Raw genomic sequence first — 15573 nt, 5'->3', positions numbered from 1 at the left:
GTCTAACTATTATACTGCTACATTAAAGGAAAACCTCAACAGTAATCTCTTTTTAGCTTTTTGGAATCAGTGATAAATAAGTATCAACATAATTCATTGCCTCTTCCTTTTCTGGTAGGAAAAATATTTGAGGAAACGACCTACCTATAATTTAGTTGAATGTCGTTCAAGTATCACTGAAGTTACACTGTCATAAGTATCACTGCTGAGTTATACCATCACTTCACACTAAATTCCCTTATTGCTTATTTATTTCAGACTGAAAAGAACTTATTTTCTTCCACTACATTTGCATGCTAAAGGAAACTGCAATGCAGCAGTTTTTTTTTTCTTTTTAAATACTACTTCAGGGTTTTCCAATTTGAATGCAAATTTGAGAGGGTGGTTTTATGTTAATTTTGAGTAGTGTTTTAACTGCTAGACAAAACAATAAGAAATTTCATAGATTTCCTTTTTAATGGTGGTATATTTTTCTTTTAAAGCATCAACATGCTCAAGTTACCTGAATACCCAAGTAAAGAAATACTCAAGGACAGACTTCTTGTGGCGTTACATTGTGGCAGCTATGGTTACACAATGGCTTAAAGAACTCTGGAAATTTCATCTGATTACTGATGCGCAATTCAGAGTGGCAGAAATAATTTAGGAAACTGTCAACAGAAAAGGAACCAAAATGCACCCCATAGGCAGGGCTGATGTTTAAAATTCGTAAAGGATCACGCTTTCTACCCTCCCTTCCCGCTTCCCTTTTATGTTTTCTGTTTGCGACACAATTAGAAAATATAAAATCACAGTGGTCTTCAATTTAAAAAGTGCTAATTGAAAGTAGTAGAAATTGTCTTTTTTCATATTTCTTTACTCTTATCCAAGATTGTGTTAAGGCAAAAATCTTATTCTACATTCCACATCCACTATGTAACTGTCTTGTTAAAAGGGTGTTTTCTCTTTATTTTCCTATATATTAAATTAGGACATCCAGCCTGGTATGTTCTGTTGCATGTAAAGTGCTGTTTATATTTTGGAAAACTATTGTATAGAATGTATTAATTTAGATTGTGTATAAAGCCACAAATATGTATTTTCCCATATTGAATCTATATTGCAATGATGTTTTTTAGCTTTTTAATATTTTAATATATAATGTAAAGTTTAGACTGATGTGACTAACAGCTGATGAAATGACAATTTATATATTAAAGCTTATATTGTATGGATTATTTGCATCTCTCAGTGGTCCGTTTTCCATATATGTATTGTAGTCTCAAAGTTTTTCTCATGCCCTATTTTAATTTATATTTTAGGCAAAACTAAATGTAATATTTTACCACATTCTTTTTATTTTATCTGTGAGTTCTGTTAACATTTGAAGAAGTAATCCAATGTGCAGATTACAATTTAAATATGTAATTTTTTATTCTTGTTTGTTTTTTGTGATTAAAATACTGAGATCAGGTGACATATGCCTAATACAGAGCTTTGGGTTTTTAAATTTTACAGTGATCTAATCAATATTCTTTTGAAAGGATACACTTGAGTAGTTGCAGCATACCTTTTAAGGGGAAGTGGAAATGCTTACATATTTAGAAGTGCTAACAGAGGAACTTATAATGTCTAGGACTTTGCCTTTGGAAACTAAAAGTACACTATCCAGTGGTATTTGATGTTGGTAAAATGACGCATGCAGATTTTTTTCTATGAGTGGCTAGTCATATTTTCAACATACATTGACAGCTTTGATACGTTATAGAGCTTCTTGAATATATGTCTTTTGGTCTTTTGTTATTGCAGGTATATATATATGTACGTATATATACGTATTGGTATATATATATATATGTAGAGAGAAAGCATTTCTGAACAAATTAATTTCAAAACTAGGAATTCTTTAAAAATGACAATTAGCTTTAAATTAAGACTCATGCATATTTATGATAAATGAAGGTAATTAAAAATTTTTATTCTCAAAGTTCACTTGTTTAAGAGGTTGCCTTCTGGGTTTTCAAATAGGTAACTGACCGCTTTAATATTACATTCCTTATAATTTTAATGTTTACAAACATTTTTTTCTGTTTTGTACAATACATTGGGCTTTGTCAGATTGGTCCTTCTGCAAGTATTTATGTAGAAGAGATATTAAAATATTAAAAATCTCATGGTATTTTACCCCTGAATTTGAATATTTTTGATACAAATTTAGCAAATTCAAGGTTTATTTTTTATGTTTTATTTTTTAACTATAAGAATGTAGTTAATATAAAATATTTTATATGGATTAAAAATACTATTTAAGCAAGAGGAGCAAGTCTTTTTAATATACTGTAGTCCCATAATGTCTTCTGTAAGTAGATGGATACGTTGAATGCAAAGTAGTATAGAAAAATGACTAGAGATTTTTAACCCCTTTGGGTGAAAGATTACTTTTATAGGAAAATGACTCAGCCCTTAAAACATGTAGTGGTTCCATAAAATGAAGAAAACAGGAACACAGCACTCTAAAGCAATAAAAGTATAGGACAAAGGAGCACAATGTAAGAACCCATTAATAAAAACATTTGAGCAAGAGTAGATTAAATTGATCACATAATTTGAAGGAATAGTGACCACGTAGTAAATTGATCACATAGTTTGAAGGAATAGTGACCACATAGTTAATAAACTCTTGTAGTTTGTCCAGAAATAGTGTATCTAAGGAAATCTCAGCTTTATTTTTTTATTTTTTATTTTTTAAAGATTTTATTTATTCATGAGAGACAGAGAGGCAGAGACACAGCAGTGGGAGAAGCAGGCTCCACGCAGGGAGCCCAATGCGGGACTCCAGGATCACGCCCTGAGCTTCAGCAGCTGCCCTGAGCTTCAGCAGCCGCTCAACCGCTGAGCCACCCAGGCATCCCAGAAATCCCAGCTTTAAAGTGTAGGTCACAATTCGGAGGCCCGGTAGGTGGTTTCCACTCAGTTTTGTTTGTCATGCCAATTCTAAAAATCTGAAATGAGTTGTCAACATATAAAAAATCCGGAAGTTTCATGCAGAAGTCTAGATTTTAGGCTTTTGAGAGATCAAGAAAAGACTAACAATGTTGGGTGTTGATTCCTAGAAGGCATAGTAGGTGCAATTGAGGAGAAGCTGCTTCTTTCAGTGACTGAATATGCTCTTCAGTCTTCTGTTTGCCTGTCCCAGCCTGCATCCCTGGTTTATGTTACCTTCCTGGCCATTGACAGCATTAGAGTTTGCTTTAAAGAATCTATGTTTAAAAAAAAAAAAAAAAGAATCTATGTTGATTGGAAATGTTTCCCTGGAGTATAAATTGGCACAAATTCTTTGGAAGGCAATTTGGTAATGTCATTTTTTTTTTTTTTTAGATATCTTTTTTTGTTTGTTTATTTGAGAGAGGGAGCAAGCACAGAGAGGGAGAAGCAGACCCCCCACTGAGCAGGGAGCCTGATATGAAACTTGATCCCAGGACTCAGATTATGACCTGAGCCAAAGAATGGATGAAGAAGATGTGGTTTATGTATACAATGGAATATTCCTCAGCCATTAGAAATGACACCCACCATTTGCTTCAATGTGGATGGACCTGGAGGGTATTATGCTGAGTGAAATAAGTCAATCGGAAAAGGACAAACATTATATGGTCTCATTCATTTGGGGAATATAAAAAATAGTGAAAGGGAATAAAGGGGAAAGGAGAAAAAATGAGTGGGAAATATTAGAAAGGGAGGCAGAACATGAGAGACTCTGGGAATCGAACTAGGGGTGAAGTAAGTGGAGGAGGGCAGGGGGTTGGGGTGAATGGGTGACTGACAATGAGGGGGTCACTTGACCGAATGAGCATTGGGTGTTATTATGTATGTTGGCAAATTGAACACCAATAAAAAATAAATGTATATAAAAAAAAAGACACTTAACCGACTGAGCCACCCAGGCACCTTGGCAGTGTCAAAAAAAATTTTTTTAATGTACATATACTCTTTGACTCAATATGAATTCTAAGAGTTTATCTCCTGGATAATCTTGCTCATGTACATAAAGATATTTGTACAAGAATATTTCCTGGGGCACCTGGGTGGCTCAGTGGTTGAGCATCTGCCTTTGGCTCAGGTTGTGGTCCTGGTGTCCTGAGATCCAGTCCCACGTCAGGCTCCCTGCATGGAGCCTGCTTCTCCCTCTGCCTATGTCTCTGCTGCTTTCTGTCTCATGAATAAAGAAAAATAAAATCTTAAAATATATTTCCTGAAGCCTTGTTATAGAGAAAAATGGGAAATAATTTAAATGTCCATCAGTGAGGGGTTACTAATAAGTTACAGCCATATAACAGCATACTAAATAGTATTTACAAAGAATAAGATGGACTTATACATACTGATATGTAAATATTTTTAAGGTATGTTGAGTGAAATAAGGCATATAGGGAGTAATTAGTGTATAAATACACATCGGGCAGATTTACACAAGAATAATTTCTGGGCTGTGGATCACTGCTATATGTGGGAAAGCATTGTAAGACGGGATGAAGACTTTTTCATTATATAACCTTTATTTCCTATTTATCTAAATCCCATGCCTGTGTTATTTTCTATGTGATATATGTAAAAAAGAAACGCCAGTGTCTTTAATCGAGGAAAGCAAGCATCAGTTGTAGGTTTTATTGGATCTATAAAATGCCGTAGCAGTAGCAGTAAGCACTATTTTCATGACCACAAAACTTACTATTTTATAATGTGGTTAGCTTAAAGTAAGTCTCTTTCAGTCCGAGCCCAGCAGCAGTGTGGCAATGGCTCACCTGTCTTCTGACTGTCCTTGTTATTTCCCTTTCGGTACCGGAAATGTGGCCTCTGGTGTGGCAGTCTCTGATGGCATCATCAAAGCGTTTGGTGACATGAGGGTAAGCACGGTAAGTCCCCAACACCAGAGGAGGTGAGGAAGCGCAAGAAGGCGGCACTCCTCTGCCTGAGCCAGGACAAGGACAACGTCAACCTGGAGGAGCACAAGTAGATCCTCGCAGGTGACGTGGGCCTGTCGACCACCCCTATGCCACCTTTGTCAGGATGCCGTCAGACAAGGACCGCCACTGTGCCCTCTACGACACAACCTATGAGACCGAGAGAGCAAGAAAGAGGACACCTCGGGTTTATCTTCTAGACACCTGAGCCTGTACCCGTTAAGAGCAAAATGATCGATGCCAGTGCCAAGGATGCCATCGTGAAGAAGCTGACAGAGATCAAGCATGAATTACAAGCAAACTGCTAGGAGGAGGTCAAGGACTGTTGTAACCGGGCAGAGAAGCTGGGGGGCGGTGCCATTATCTCCCTGGAGGCCAAGCCTTTGTGAGCCCCCTCCAGCGCTCTGCCTGGAGCATCGGCAGCCCCAGACCTGCACATGGGGGTTGCAGGCGGCCCTTCCTGCCAGATCTGAGGGGCTGGGGAGATCCCAGCAAGGGGAGGCCAATCTCTTCATCTTAGTTGCCAGACAGCCCTCTCACCCCCTGGGCCTTCCTCCTCCCTCCATCCCTGACGGTTCTGGCCTTTCCAAGCTGTTTTTGATCTGATTCCTCTTGGCTTGAAACAGACCAAGTTTCCCCCTGTCACCCCAGTTTGAGGGGGGGCTGTATTTTTTTTTTTTTTATGACACTCCAATTTCCCACCTTTTCTTTTTCTCATGCTGGTAACTTTTTTTTTTTTTTAAGATTTTTATTTATTTATTCATGAGAGACAGAGAGAGAGAGAGAGAGAGAGAGGCAGAAACACAGGCTGAGGGATAGGCAGGCTCCCTGCAAGGAGCCTGATGTGGGACTCAAGCCCAATCCTTGAATCACGCCCTGGGCCAAAGGCAGACAGACACTCAACTGCTGAGCCACCCAGGCATCCCCCATGCTGGTAACTTCTAACATCAATAGTGACTCTGTGCTTGTCTGTTTAGTTCTGTGTATAAATGGAATGTTGCAGAGAGGACCCCTCCTTGCACTGCCTGGTTCCCCTTCCCTTCTCCCCTGCTGGTGGCCACGCATGGAAGCAGGAGCGGTAAGGGACCTTCAATTAAAAAAAACCACACACACGCACACACAAAATAAAATAAGTCTCCTAATTAAAGTCTTTTGCAAACAAATGAAGGAATGCTCCTTTGCCCACAAAGCTCTATTTCCACATTGCCTGTTAATTAGCACTGTTTATAGCTCTCTAAAATTCTACCAATTAGACATTTATTTGAATTTATATTTTTTCTCTGATTTTCCTTTTTTTTTAATAGCACTTACTTGATATGGGAAAATCTGGAAAGCATGGATTCATGTACTAACTGGGAAAAATCCATAAATTACAAGTCTACTACTCAACGGTGTTATTAGCTTCCAGTCCTCATGCATTTTTTCCATAATTGAGTTCATAAAGAACATAGCATTTAGTATCTTTTTTTAATTTATTCAGCATTGTATTTTGTATATTTCCCATGTCATTTCAACTTACTTTTAAAACATTTAAAAAAATATTGGCATAATATTCTATCATATAAATGTATCATAATTTATTTGACCATGTCTCTAAAATTTTTAACATTGATTTCTAATATTTTTGGTTTTATAAGTAACAGATGGTCTCTTTCAACACTAGTTATAGTTTAACAGTGGTAACATTTTCTGGGTTATTTGTTGAAATGTCCATCAATTGCTCCACAGTTGTGGAATTACTATGGGAAGGTTCAAGGAAAGGATGTTGACACAGTAGGTAGGACCAAATAGCTTTGTTCCAGCAGCACAATTAGGGCCCTGTGCCCTACCCGAGTGTAAAAAAGGTTAGAGAGGTAGAAGGATGTGAAAAAGGTAAATCAATTTTAATCATTACTTACTTCCAGTCTTCTTTCCAAGAGCAAGAGAGGAAACTCATCTACATGACATAAGCCTCCTTCTCAGGACCCAGAACTTGAGCATTTAATATTATGTTATATAGTCCAGCTTTGTGGACAGTTACTTAAACTCTTATGGGTTAAACTAGAAACCTAGCTTCCATTTGCAAAGTTTTCCACAAATGGACTTAAAAGCTTTTGTCAAATAGTATGTGTGTATAACAGCTATCTCTCTGAGTGGGTTTTTAGCTAAAAGTAGAATTTTGCTGATTTTCAGCACAATTTGGCATATTAATACGTATCAGTAGTCACTGTTTTTCTCATGAAATATGCTCCTCTGTTCTGTGCACATCCACAGTGGTTAGGTAACAAAATTTACCTCTAAAGTTAACTAGCAACAAATCTCAATTTTACACGTTAGCTTAAGCTATCTTAATGTAGAGAGATTTCTGTTAGAATGTCCTTTGTGAAACTCTTAAGTACCGGGTTATGGTTACATGCCTACTGGCCAGGTATAAATGGCACAAATGCACTTATTTAATTAATAATAAGTCCTCTCATTTTACAGATGAGAAAATGGTGGAGATCAGAGAGGTGGTGACTTGCTTAAGGCTTCGGGGCTACTTTACTACTAGAATTTAAAGCCTTTCTTTTACTCCATGCTGTCTCTTTATGACATAACTGCATTATAAAAAGACTGTTTTAGAAAAACACCTGCAGCCTATTAACAGTCATGTAAGACAAGCCTGTTGGGAAACTATAACTTAATAAGCTGATAGTTAAGAGTGATTAATAGGACTATATTTCTTCTCTCCCACTGTGCCACAATAAGCAAGGGTGGGTACTTTACCATCTCAAGATGAAAAAGAACAGATGTATTGTCAGATCATAGATCATGGGTAGTCATTAAGTTTTATTATCTTTATAAAAATGTTCAATTTCAAGCATACTTGGTGCTTGGAAATATGTTGTGAACCTAATGTTGCAATACCATTAAAACCATAAACTGAGAATATGATGACTATTATTGTATACTTGTGTGACTAAATTGAGTCTAGTTGAGTGAAATGGAGGGCGACTCATCCTATAGGTGAGTGCTGGATACACAGTAGAGACAACTTTCCAAATGAATTCAACAAATTCCCCTTAAATTATTCAACACTGGTTTGGGGACTCGGTCACAGTCCCTACCCTCAAAAGGAAATAAAATTCGGTTGGGCAGATGGAAGGCATATTGGAAACATTTTAAAACAGCAGTATAGCCTATGATTAAGTGTAAAAACCAGCTACAGAAGTGTATTAGTGAAGGGGAAGAAGAGTTTAATATAAACTGAGTATCCAAGGTAGCTTCAAATCTTTGGCCTGACTGAAATGTTAAATTGCTCTGTAAATTTGGAGGTAAATAAATTGATCACCCTGTTGATTGAATAAATTACTGAAAAGCAGGTTAAAAATGATAAACTTAACAACGTAAGGCTAATATATGGCAGTTAGGTTCTCAGATTTTTACTTAGTGAATTATTAGCTAGCTCGGTTCTAGATTCTAGTCATTCCTTGAGAATTCTGATTTAGTAATTTTAGTAATTTGGAGACTCTTGTGTCCATATTCCAACCATATTGGAAGATGGCTCTATATTTTTCTCAGAGAGTGGCAATATCTGATTCTTTTTGAAAGCTTAGTATAGGAGTGGGGAGGAGTGCTTAAAGTGATGCCCGCACAGTATACTCATATAGTATTTCTCTTTTCCTCAAATCTTAGAGACCTGGGTGGCTCAGTGGTTGAGCATCTGCCTTCGGCTCAGGTTGTGATCCCCAGATTCGGGATCGAGTCCCAAGTGGGGCTCCTTCGAAGAGCCTGCTTCTCCCTCTGCTTGTCTCTGCCTCTCTCTCTGTATGTCTCATGAATAAATAATCTTTTAAAAAAATCTTAGAGGAAGAAATTGATATTCTCATTCAAATTCCAAAATTCCGTATGAATAGCCAACCTGACATCTTCACTTAGATGTTAATGAAGAATTTAGGGACACCTGGGTGGCTCAGCAGTTGGGCCCCTGCCTTCGGCCAGCAGGGGGCCTGGAGACCCAGGATCAAGTCCTGCATTGGGTTCCCTGTGTGGAGTCTTGTTTCTCCCTCTGCCTATGTCTCTGCCTCTCTTTCTCTGTCTCTCATGAATGAATAAATAAAAAAATCTTAAAAAAAATAATCTAAAACTTAAATATATCCAGAGAGGACCTCTTGTTTCTCCATTGTCTCCCTCCCCATGTCCACCTATCCCCCTACACATATCTTTCCTATCTCAGCAAATGGTCACCATCATCTACTTCAATGCTCTGAGCTGAAGACCTACAAGTCATCCTTTATTCTTTCCCTTTTCTCATCTTCTACATCTGACCCATCACCAACTCATGTTGAGTTTACCTTTTCCATATTCTTTAGTCAACTTCTATTGCCCTGTCCAAATCACCATGATTAGTTTCTTGGATCAGAGTGGTCTAACACAAAGGGAGGCAGAAGGCATTATGGTTAGGAATAGAGGCTCAGAGCTGGACTGCCTGGATTTGAATTCCAGCTTTCCTACTATTAGCTGTTGTTAGAAGTTCAGCTGAGCTGGGGAATGTTGGGGTAGATGTTAGAGTAGCTGATTAACGGAACAAGCCAAAAATGAAAGAGTTAAGCCTTTAATCACCTGCTGGGATGGTTATATGCAGGAGTCTAAAACTAGAGAAGCCACTGACTCCCAATGTTTTATTTCCCTCGTGGAAAGTCACACTAATCCAGAGTCAGGTGCATCAACGCAGACATGGGAGACTTCTCACTGTTGCAGGGGTCCTGAACTAAAGGCTCCAGTAATTTTATGGACCCTGTGGTTGAGTGGGGAGATGGTGAAGGAGGTGGGTTAGGAGTGAAAAGCTATAGGGAAAAGTCAAAGTGGAACAAAACATTTGCAAACATCTCCACTTCCCCTCCAAAGGAGGACTCAGCAGAAGCATCTGAAGAAGGCTTCTGCCCCATGCCTCAAATAAAGAGAACCAGAAATGAAGGCTAGGAATGCAAATATATGAAAAGCATGACTGAGCAGGGGAGCCTAAGTTGTTGACTGCAATGCACTAGCTATGTGCCAAGTCTGGGTAGGGAGCAGCAGCCTCTTCCCACGAGGCCTGCCAGGGATAGCTTTTGTAATTCCCCATGGGCACATCTGAAAAAGCACACCTAGGTTCTTAACCAGGAGTCAGGCTCCTCAGCTGTGTGACCTTGGGCAAATTTCTTAACTGATCTCTGCCATTTATTTATTTATTTATTTATTTATTTATTTATTATTTATTTATTATTTTTAAATTTTTTTTCTCTCTGCTGTCTATAAAGGAAATATAAAGTTATGAGAATCACATATAGTATTGTTAGTTTTCTATTGCTGCTGTACCAAAAAACCACAAGCTTAGTAGCTTAAAACCACAAAAATTTATTCTCTTAACAGTTCCTGAGGTCAGAACATTATTGAAATAAGGGTGAAAAATCATGATTGCATCAATAAATGTAGAAATAAACACTTGATAAAGTTGAACACCCTCCCCCCCCCCCTTTTTAAAAAGATTTCATTTAGGGAGAGAGCACATAGCAGAGGAAGGGCAGAGGAAGAGAGAGAGAGAGTCTTGAGCAGACTCTGAACTGAGCATGGAGCCTGATGTGCGGCTCCATCTCACAATCCGAACCAAAATCTGGAGTTGGATGCCCAACTGACTGAGCCACCCTAGTACTACAAAGTTCAATTCAATCCCTTTTGATGAAAACGGACATAATTCAAAATTTAAAAGAATTCCTTTGATTTGTATTGTATCAAAAATGTATACCAAAATTTTTAGAGCAAGTATTATGTTAATGGGGAGACTTTATTCTCATCAACATCTGCTCCAAGACAGGAATACTCAATATTTCTGTTAATGTTTGACATAATATTGAAGGTTTGGCTAATGTGATGTAAAGAAAAGTTACCAGGATGGGAAAGAGATAAAATTACTTGCAGATATGATTGTGTACAGAAGAAATAAGTGGATTGAACAGAACAGCTATTAGAACTAATGGGATGTTATCACAGTGATAGCATTTGTCTTTATCAAGAGTAATCAACCAGAAAATTTAAGTGGAAATTAGATATCACCTACAATAGCTGATAAAACTATAAGGTAAGAAATAATCTCTCAAAAAATGCAAAAGAATAGTTCCCATGTAAAACCTTAAAAACCATTTAAAGACTACTACTTGAGGGTGGGGAAAAACTTTTAAGACCCAAGCAACTGAAACTTTGAGAGGAAGAATTGCTTGCTACAAAATAAGAGGTCCTTTCATTTGAAGGACATCATGGAGAAAGGTGACAGATTGGGAAAAGATGCTCATAATGTGTAAGTCCAATGAAGGTTTCACATATAGAATATATACGAACAAACAAATGCTGCATATCAACAAGAAGAAGACAGGAAACCTAGTAGACAAATGAGCAAAGAATATGGTTAGGCAATTCACAGATGGAGAAGCCCAACTGGCTGACAAGTATATAAAGAGATGCAAATCAAAACAGTCAAATTTCAAATAAAAATTAGGTCCCACATCAGAATAGGAAATATTAGAAAATAGAAAATACTAAATTTCAGTGACCATGTGAGAACTGTTATTAAGCCTTGCAGTTTAGAGTGTTAATTGGTGGGTCTGTTCTGGAAAGAATTCTTGAAAAATTTGGTTAAATATGAGTGTGCCTATGGCCCAATTGTCTGGTGCTTCGTATTTTCTAGAGGAATTTCAAACTTTTCCATAGGGGGACATTATTACTTTTTATTGTGGCCTTGTTTAGGTTAGACATCTGTATTGCTTCCAGTTTTTGTTTTAAAACATTACTGCTATGAATATTCTTGAATGTCTGCATATATGCCAGAGTTTTCTTTTTAAAGACTTTATATATATATATATATATATATATTTTTTTTTTTTTGACCTAGAGAGCACAAGCAGGCAGAGAAGCAGGCGGAGGGAGAGGGAGAAACAGACTCCCCACTGTGCAGAGAGCCTGACATGGGGCTCAATCCCAGAATCCTGAGATCACCTCCTAAGCTGAAGGCCAACGTTTAACTGATTGAGCCACCCAGGTGCAGAGTTTTTCTGATAGACTTGCTGGATCATAGGGAATGCATATCTCTAAATTTAATAGTTAATCCTACTGGTTTTCCAAAGTGGTGATATTATTTAATATTTTCTTTAGCCGTGTAGAAGAGATGTGATTACTCCTAGATTCTTGTTAACACTTCATATTGTCAGACTTTAAAAATTTGCCATTACAGTCAGTGTGAAATATTATCAGTGTGATTCTAATTTTCATTTTCCATATTACTTAAAAGGTTAGCAGCATTTTGATAATATATTGGCCATTTGTGCTTCTATGAAGTACATTGTGGTAAAGAATATAATCTGTATGATACCAATCATTTAAAATTAGTTGAATCTTAAAACAATGGCCCAGGATGCATTCAGTCCTTGTAAATTCCTGTTTACAAAGAGGCTTGAAATACTTCACTTTTTGGGTAAAATGTTCTCTATATATTTATTAGGTAAAGCTTGTTGACTGCATTGTTCCAATCTTCCGTATGCTTACTGATATTTTTCTGCTTGATTTCGTGAGCTATCAATCACCGAGGGCTGAGGTGTGTTAAAGTCCTCAGCTCTAGTGATGTGTTTATATATTTCTTCTTGTATTTAGGTTTTGTTTTATATAGTTTCAGGCTATATAGTGTAGAGTTTGGCTTGGAATTTTTATATCTGATGTTGAATCAACCTTTTCTCATTATGTAGTTTGTCTCAATGCCTTTTGTCTTAAAAGTCTATTTTGTCTGATAATAATATAGTCACATCAGCTTTATTTTGGTTATCCACACTGTGTATATATATTTTTTCATCCTTCTAACTTTAACTATTTGTTATCTTTATGTCACAGGATTCTTTTTAAAGCAGCCTATAAGTGAATTTTTTTTTAAGATTTTATTATTTATTCACAACAGACCCAGAGAGAGAGAGAGAGAGAGAGACAGAGGCAGAGGGAGAAGCAGGCTCTCTGCAGGGAGCCCCATGTGGGACTTGATCCCGGGGCCTCTGGGATCACTCCCTGAGTTGAAGGCAAACTGAGCCACACAGGCATCCCTTATAAGTGGATTTTATTTATTTTTACCCAATCTGATAATCTTTATTTTTAAACACATTTTTTGTTAAAATGTACACAATAATTAATATATTGTATTTATTTCCATGTGCTAGCTCCTTCAGGAATTCCAGTTGAACTCTTGTAGATATTTCTATCTCTACTATCTCTTCTATATTTTCTATATGCTTGTGTTTCTGTTCCACATAGACAAATATTCTGCAAAATATTATGCAAAATATTCTGATTCATCTTCCAGTTTATTCTTTCTTATGCTGTGTCTATTCTTTTGTTTAGCCATCTTTTTTTTTTTTTTTAAATTTTTTTTTTTAAATTTTATTTATTTATGATAGTCATACAGAGAGAAAGAGAGAGAGGCAGAGACACAGGCAGAGGGAGAAGCAGGCTCCATGCGCCGGGAGCCCGACGTGGGACTCGATCCCGGGTCTCCAGGATCGCGCCCTGGGCCAAAGGCAGGCGCCAAACCGCTGCGCCACCCAGGGATCCCTGTTTAGCCATCTTTTACACTTTAAGTTAAAAGTATTTTATTCTTCATTTCTAGAAGTTCTGTTTGGTTCTTTTTCTGAGCCTTACTTTTTGTGTTCTAGTCTTTTGTTCCTTATTTGTATTTTAAATTCTCAGCCAAGTAGCTTATTGGGAAAATGAACCCAAGGAACAGGAGTGTGAGCCTAGAGAAAGGGAAACCAAGAAGGCGGGAAAGCCAATATTAAGGGTGCCCCTGTGGATTGAGCTTCACTGTGGGCAACTGGAACCCAGTTCTATCAGGACCTTTTGAAGAGCTGGTATCTCAGAATTGTCCACTAAAAGAGTGGAAGATGAGAGCATTTTTCCATTAGCTTTCATTCTCCACTGGTCCAAGTTTGCCCCAGGGATGGCAGTCTTCCATCCTTTCAGATGTGTGTACATGAGTGCCTAGTTAATTTCTGAATACATCCTAACTGACATCAGAGAAGCCCAGGGGTAGAGAGCAAGAGATAAGTGGTACCGTTGAAGCAAAACACTACCAGATTACACCTGTCATTCTTGATTGCATAATTGCACTATCTGGTGTCTTCTGGGGTCCAATTCTTATGGTTGTAGTTTCCAATGGCCCTATGCCCATGGTCCTTTGTTTACATGTTTTGGGATACTCTGCTCTGAGATTTTATACCTTGGCAGTTTATCCATGAGGATTCTTTGGGAGTTGACTTGCCAGTTGGCCCCTTTTCACTGGGCTGTTTTTGATTCTACCAAGCATCAAACCCAGTACAGTTTTAAACCATATTCTTAACCTGAAGTTTCTTTGGCACCACTCTCATAGTGTACATTTGGACTAGAAACCCAAATAAAAGTCTATTTGTGCTTATGAATTCTTAGAAGAGATTGTTTTCTCCTCTATGAGCACATAGGGATTGAGAAATTAGTATTTTTTAAAGGAGAGCCTAATGGGGAGGGGCAGAGGGAGAAGCAGGCTCCCTGCCAAAGTAGGGCTTGATCTGAGGACCCACCAGGAGATCATGACCTGAGCCGAAGGCAAACGCTTAAGCCCCTGAACCACCCAGGCACCCTGAGAAATTAGTTTTTCTTATTATCTCTAATGTAGGGAGTAGATTTGTGGGTCATTGAAGTCTCCTATTAGACTCCCCACCTCAGCCAGGCCTCTTGTGTCTCCATGCCCCGTGACCCTATGAGAAATCAAAGATCAAGGTCCACAGGATCATTGAATATTATTACCAGTGAAAACTGGGTCTACATTTTCATGTGACTTTAGGCACCTCGGCATTTCTTACTTTGTTTGCCAGCTTATTAGCATGTTTTAGGAAGTTTTTTTCCTTTTAACATTATGCATCAATTTGGGGTGTTTTCAATGGAAGGGTCAGTCAGATTCTCGGGGCTGCAATGTTGCCTGAGATGGAAATACTCATTGTCGTTCTTAAGTCAGGAAAGTAAATGAAATTTCTTATAATTCAGGAAGTCTTTCCAAAATTCATCGTTACTACCACACATTAGAGCACAGTTGGAGAATTAGTTTGACTAAGTTGTAATGTTGATTCTAACATTTACTAGCTGTGTGGTCACATGTAAGTCAATCAACCTCCTACTGCCTCAATTTTTCATCAGAGTAACAGTACCTACTGCATAGGGTTGTGATGAGAATTTAATAAGTTAATATTCATATAGCACTTACAATAGTGCTCAATATACATTAGCTATTATATTATTATCCTTGTTCTTCCAGACTTATCTTCTAGCCAATCTACTCTTTCATTGCCCTCAGACTGAATTGAGTGTGTATCATTATTTCTCATAAAGTTCTCCAACTGTAAGAGGAGGTCATTCTCAAAGAATACCTGTGCCATCACTTAGGGAGAATTTTCAGCCCAGCCCTCCAAGAGATCCAACTCATCGCAGCCTCCCCATTGATTCTGTTTCCTTATTTTACGTTTGGTAGGGTTCTCTGTCGGGAGCATAGGGAACCTGACAGGTTGCTCTATTTATGGACAAGACTCTCAAAAATGCTATCCCACGTTATCCCACCTGTTCTAGTAATCCTAACACT

The 15573-nt window shown here is 37.8% G+C and overlaps 1 protein-coding gene and 1 pseudogene across 8 annotated transcripts in view; both read left to right on the top strand.

Moving 5' to 3' along the window:
- The window catches only part of HACE1 (HECT domain and ankyrin repeat containing E3 ubiquitin protein ligase 1), a 107046-nt gene extending 105829 nt beyond the window's left edge, over positions 1-1217 (top strand). For all 8 annotated transcript variants that reach the window (XM_072738088.1, XM_072738087.1, XM_072738086.1 and 5 more), the window contains one exon: positions 483-1217. In XM_072738088.1, the coding sequence (XP_072594189.1) occupies positions 483-585 (103 nt within the window). In that variant the 3' untranslated portion in view covers positions 586-1217. The remainder of the gene's footprint in view (positions 1-482) is intronic.
- A 3460-nt stretch (positions 1218-4677) lies between these two features.
- LOC112925099 (cofilin-1 pseudogene) lies at positions 4678-5432 on the top strand (annotated as a pseudogene).
- Positions 5433-15573: the final 10141 nt, after the last annotated feature.

This window comes from Vulpes vulpes, chromosome 1 (assembly GCF_048418805.1).
Source record: "Vulpes vulpes isolate BD-2025 chromosome 1, VulVul3, whole genome shotgun sequence".
Classification (NCBI taxonomy): domain Eukaryota; kingdom Metazoa; phylum Chordata; class Mammalia; order Carnivora; family Canidae; genus Vulpes; species Vulpes vulpes.
The sequence above is the reverse complement of the archived record's forward strand: the minus strand, read 5'-3'. Positions and strand labels throughout refer to the sequence as shown.